The 6000-nt window shown below is 36.5% G+C and overlaps 1 protein-coding gene across 3 annotated transcripts in view; it reads right to left on the reverse strand.

Moving 5' to 3' along the window:
* Window positions 1-4217, reverse strand: part of Pcnx (pecanex homolog (Drosophila)) — a 114955-nt gene extending 110738 nt beyond the window's left edge. For all 3 annotated transcript variants that reach the window (XM_013507164.1, XM_013507162.1, XM_013507161.1), the window contains exon 1: window positions 4009-4217. In XM_013507164.1, coding sequence (XP_013362618.1) covers window positions 4009-4202 — 194 coding nt within the window. In that variant the 5' untranslated portion in view covers window positions 4203-4217. The remainder of the gene's footprint in view (window positions 1-4008) is intronic.
* Between the last annotated feature and the right edge of the window lie 1783 nt (window positions 4218-6000).

A 6000-nucleotide genomic window follows, 5' to 3' on the forward strand; every position in this document is an offset into this window, starting at 1 on the left:
AGATTTTAGTCTACTCCTGTAGTAGCAGGCTATATGACAGTGAACAATATCAACATAAACAGCTACAAATATCAACAGCTACAAATATCAACATAAACTACAGCTACAAAATACACTGTGCAAAAAGGCCCTCACAGAGAAATACACATACAAATTCTCTTTAGGATGTCATGAAGCAGATAAAATAATGTATTTAGGGATACTTACAAAGTTCATATCACAATAAAAGAAAGCAAAAGAACTACTGACACAGTAAAAAAAAAAAAACAGTCACTCCTAAAGGGAAAAGTAGAATTACACGTTTTTATATAATTTTTGGAACATACATTTTCATATGAAGTTTTTTTAAAGTAAAAAAAAAACCTAATTCATTAACAAAACAATTGCTATGACATCCAGAAGAAATAAGCATACGGATAGGTTACCAAATGACAGGAGTGTTTTAAGTGCATTACATAAAATACCTTATTTGCTGAAATAACCTATGAGATAACACTATTACTGACCTTATCGTTCTAATGAGAAAGCCAGGGCATAAAAAGCTTAGGTAATTTCTCCACTCACACAATTAGGAATGATCTAAGCCTCAGCTGACTTGAGCGCAAAGTCTGCAGTCTGTTTGCTTACCTCCTGTCTTAAGGTAGAAGAGAAAATGTGCAGAGCGTATTTGAAAAATCTAAAATTTTATAGAAGTTAATTTAATAAGTGGATGGTAAATGGAACTGAATGGAAACCTCAACTAAGTTCTTGGATAAGATGTTCTATTTTAAAGGTTGAATTTCTCCAAATTTAGAGAAACTAACATCAATAGTCCAAGGGGATATTTTGAAGAGTGAGCACATGGGAGTATCTCACAAAAAAGTTAAATATTCATGAGAAAAGTAACATTCAAAAAGAAAAATATTGAGAAGGGATTCATATTGCTAGGGATTAAGCCTATTATAAAACTACTGTGATAAAAACAGGACCACAGCCAAGCACTGTGGCACACACTTGTAATCTCAGCTACTTAGGAAGCTAAGGGAGGAGGACCACAAATTCAGGGTGATCTGGGCAACTTCACCTCTGTCTCAAAATAAAATATAAAAAACGGCTGAGGATGTAGTTCAGCTAGAGCACCTGTGAGTCTGATCACCAGTATCGTAAGAAAAGGGACTAAGGGCCTGAAGTATGGTATAAACAAACAAGACAGCAAGATAAATGGTACAGAAACAAATTTCAGAAACTGGCATAAATACAGAGGATCCTCCATATCCACACATTCTGTACCTACAGAGTCAACCAACCACGGATCAAAAATAATTCACGGGGGAAAATGTGTCTGTACTAAACTATTTACTAAATATGTCTGTACTAAATGTACTGTGGAAAGGTCTCTCTGGTCATTATTCCCTAAACAATATAGTGCAACAAATGTTTACACAGCACTTACATTGCATTTTGTATTATACGTAATCTAGAGATGACTTTAAAGTATACATGAGGATTAGCACAAGTTGTATAAAAATACCATTACTGTACTTATAAAGGGGCTTAAGTATCTATGGACTGTGGTTCACACACATAGAGCCAATGCCCAGCAGACATCAAGGGACCACTCTATATGTAAAGTGTGCTACGTGAAAAAACGCATTTAGAATTACTGGGGGGAGGGGCTGGGGATTTTAGCTCAGCGGCACAGCGCCTGCCTAGCAAGCTCAAGGTTGTGAGGTAGATTCCTGGTACCGGGGGGCGGGGGGGGGGACAAAAATTACTGGGGGGAAAATGCACTATTTAATGAATTTACTACTTAATGAATGGGACAAACCAAAACTCATTTGACTACCTTCAAACTGACTATAACTTAAAAGGAAAAATAAAATGACAAAAATAATGAATTATACGAGTAATATAGAGGAAGGAAAACTTACAAACTCGCTATTAGAGGCAGAAATAGCAAATATAAAACAGACCACACAAAATGAACTGTGGCACATATACAGACAAAATGCCATAAACTGAGGTGAAGTATTTAACACAAAAGATAGAGTTAATACTTCATAAATATGAATCTTCTCCAAAACAGCAAAAAACCTACCAACAGAAAAATGTCACAGTGTAACAAAATGGCAATAACAAAAAAAACCTCCACTTCATCAGCAATCCAAAAGCAGAAATATTCAATGATGAGATATAAAATACTTCTCAGTGTTGTCCGAAGTATAAAAAAGAGGCCCTCAGACAGCAGGTCACAGTAAATGGCAAAATCTTTGAAACCTGACAATATATATCAGAAAACTTAGAAACATAAGCAGCTATTCCAGTAATTATGCCTCTTGATAAATTATGGTAAAACATTTAATCACCTGAAATTTAATCATCACACTGATCTAACACTGAAATCTGAATCTAAAAATAACTGAAATGACTAAAAGTAAGATAGCTAAAATTATGACACATTCGGGCAAGTGGAATACTATGCATCATTAAAAATAATATCACAGAAAAACTGTTTTCCCTGCTTCAACTGTTTGCTGAGTCATTATCAGTGCCAGAAAGTGATTTAAGACCTGGTAATTTAATAGTTGATAAGAAAAGCAAGGTCCCTAAATTCAAGAAGCTTATAAATGCAAACAAATGAATAAGAAAGATAATTTTAGGTAATAATTAATACAATGAATGCAACTACTGTTAAGTAAAATATGTATGTCTTCATACAGGTGTATCAGCTTTTTATTTTTTATTTTTTTTTGGTTTTTCTCCGGTACCGGGAACCGAACTCACGACCTTGCGCTTGCCAGGCAGGCGCTTTTGCCGCTGAGCTAAATCCCCAGCCCCTGTATTAGCTTTTTATTACATCACTTTACCTTAATACCAAAATGAATGTATGCTCCGCTGAGTTGAAACATGGCATGGAGCTAAAAGCACTCAGTCGAGTGCTTGGATTATCTGATCTCTCACCTTGGTCTCCACAACTGTAAATCAGGAATAACAGCAGCTATCTCACAGAATTACTCTGAATACTAAATAATCTTGTATATATCAAGTGTTCACATCAGAACTTCTTTTAAGAAGTACATTAGTACCCATAATTCCAACACACTAGGAGGCTAAAACAGGAGGATCCCAAGTTTGAGTCCAGCCTAGGTAATTTAGTAACACTGTGAGACCCTGTCTCAAAACTTTAAAAATAAAGTTTAAAAAGGGCTGGGGATGTAGCTCAGTATGAAGACTCTAGATTCACTGTACTCAGTACCACAAAGAAAGAAAAAAAAAAAAAAGGAAAAAAGAAAAAATGTTACAGTAGGAGTATCCACTATTATTTGTGTAAAATCATAAGAAACTTTTGCCTCTAAAGAAAATACACCTCTCTGTCCAAGACAGCAAGCTAGTGGAGCCAAGGAAGTACTTTACAATGTAACTGTGACCAACAGGGACCACACTATAGCTGGACAAGGAGGGGACAGCCCCCACAAGGATGTGACATCTACCCAGACTGAATCCTGACAAGTCAGCTTTGTGAAGACCAAGGATAGGAAAAGCTACGTTTTGAAGACAAGAATATAGAATTGAAACATACATATAACAGATAAATTGAAAAAATGCAGATCATGCCAGGAAAATATCACAATTTGCTTAAGATATACATATATTTTATTTATATGCATAAACTTTTAAATGCTGAATTTATTAACCATACTTAGTTATTTCCTAATAATTAAGAAATAATGGAAAATTAAGTATTTTTCCATACTTAATTATTTTTTGGGTTTTTGTGTAACTATTATACAGTAGCATACTGTTCTAACGTGTATAATAATGAGGCCAAGGATATTAACTTACTCCCCAAAAGTATGACAGTTAGCTTTGCTCTGTTCTAAAATTACAACCTGTACTTCTTATTATACCTATGGTGCTAAGATCTAACGTTGTCTTAAAACAATACAGAGACCACAAGCACAGCGCAATACCTCCATACACACACCACCATCTATACTGTTGCAAAATGAGTGCCAGAGGGTTCCCTACCTTGGTCCATTGCTGTCTTTCCTCCTGGTTGAACAGTTGCCTTGTTCAGCTTTGGCTCGCTGATCTACAAATTCATTTGTGCTCCTGTCTATGACTTCTCCGGCATCCAGCGCTCTGTGGAGTCGATAGTTGACCATCTTCAGAACAATGAAAACAGCAGCTACCACAGGACAATAAACTGCTACTATAATCATGGAAGAAGGAAGGGCCTTTAAGAGAAAATAATGATATGCATTTTAGACTATTTTACATATTATTCGTGAAAGATTTGTATCTAAAATCATAAGCCCATTGACACACAAAGCCATTACGCCACTAGTGTGAAGTCGCAAAGATGTGAGACTGCGCTGCCAACGCAGAAGCCGCCGGCGGCTGCGGCAGCGAGCGCTGCGAACACGGCTTGGGTCGAGCCGGGATGTGCAGTGAGAGTGAAAGAGGGGCAGACTTCAAAGACTCAACAGGAGCAACATATAGAAGATCTCAATTCTTACACACATTGTGTGCTGAAACAGCACTTAGATTATACCCGCTTAAATAAAAGATTATTGAACTTAAATGCACCTGTTCCCTCTTGCTTACTATGGCTACTAGAAAATTTTAAATTACCTATGTGGCTCATATTCCATTTCTTGTAGAGAATAATGATACACGGCCCATAGCAAAAAGCTTATAAAACTGGAAAGCTAAGGTGTCGTTATCAGTGAATATGTGAATAAATCAGGGTTGCGATCCAATAGAATCCCTATTTATGCATTCAGTGTAACATTTTTTAGGATACAAACATTGTGTTCCAGAAAACTGGAGGTTAAAACTGTCATGACAGTTACCTTAGAACTGTGACTATAAAACCAGGTAAGACATAAAAGATAAGAAAAATCCAAGTAAAATTTATTTTAAAACACTTAAATGCTTGAAATACTCAAAAATTACAGCCTGCTAACAAAAAGAATAAAAGAATCAGGTAATAAATGGATTAATTAGAGTAAGTCAGTCAAGAACCCTGGACGTGGAGACTGCAGCCCGCTCACACTGGAGGACTAAGTACTGAGGAGCCTGAGCAGCAGGCGGCGCGCTTGGCGACCACCCCCTGGGGGCACAGCCTCGGCGTCACTGCCGGCAGAGCATAAAACCAAATTTAACTTAGTTTCTCTTTCATGAGAAAAGTCACCCTGGAAGTCTGTGGCTTCAGAGCCCGCATGCTCCTCTAAGATCCAACATCAGCCATCTGAAAACATGACCCCAAACTGGTTTGGGAAAGGGAAAATCAAACGGCTCGAAATAGCAAAACTGAAGACGTTTCCTGACCTAGTCAGGTCTGGAACACAGACATGATGCAAGGTTCGTTTAAAATAGTTATTCAAGGGGCTGGGGATTTAGCTCAGCGGCAAAAGCGCCTGCCTGGCAAGCGCAAAGTCGTGAGTTCGGTTCCCGGTACCGAAGAAAAACAAAAACAAAAACAAAACCAAACAAACAAAAAAAAAAATAGTTATTCAAGGAGGACAGAGTGTAGGCTGGAATTAGGAGGGGGAAAAGTCAGTTCAAGCCCACAGATTAATACTTTTGTGTTGACTATGGGCATAGCAGATTATTAGTTTTTTAAATAACTGGGTTAAGAAACCTAGTATGTTAATGTGTAAAAAATTAAATTAGTGATTTCAACTGAAAATGTTACTAAACTGCTGGTTTAGGTTTATGACTTTAAATTGAAAAAGGGATTTTGAATTTTATAAAATCCATCAATACCAAATGTAGAAGAATTATTTGGAAAGAGTTGTCTGATAATTTAAGCACTTTTAAAAAATGAATGCTCAATGTATAAATGTAATCTAAAGGGATTTTACACTATAAAAAATTAAAATCTCTAAAATGACTATAAAATAGGTTTGTATAGAGCTGAATTTTAAATTCTTAGTTGTTTATAGTGTTAAAAAAATCGGGCTGGGAATATAGCTCAGTAGCATAAGTCCCTGCCTGGCAAGCATGAGGTCATGA

The sequence above is a fragment of the Chinchilla lanigera genome, unplaced genomic scaffold (assembly GCF_000276665.1).
Source record: "Chinchilla lanigera isolate Chin_1 unplaced genomic scaffold, ChiLan1.0 scaffold00122, whole genome shotgun sequence".
NCBI classification, from domain to species: domain Eukaryota; kingdom Metazoa; phylum Chordata; class Mammalia; order Rodentia; family Chinchillidae; genus Chinchilla; species Chinchilla lanigera.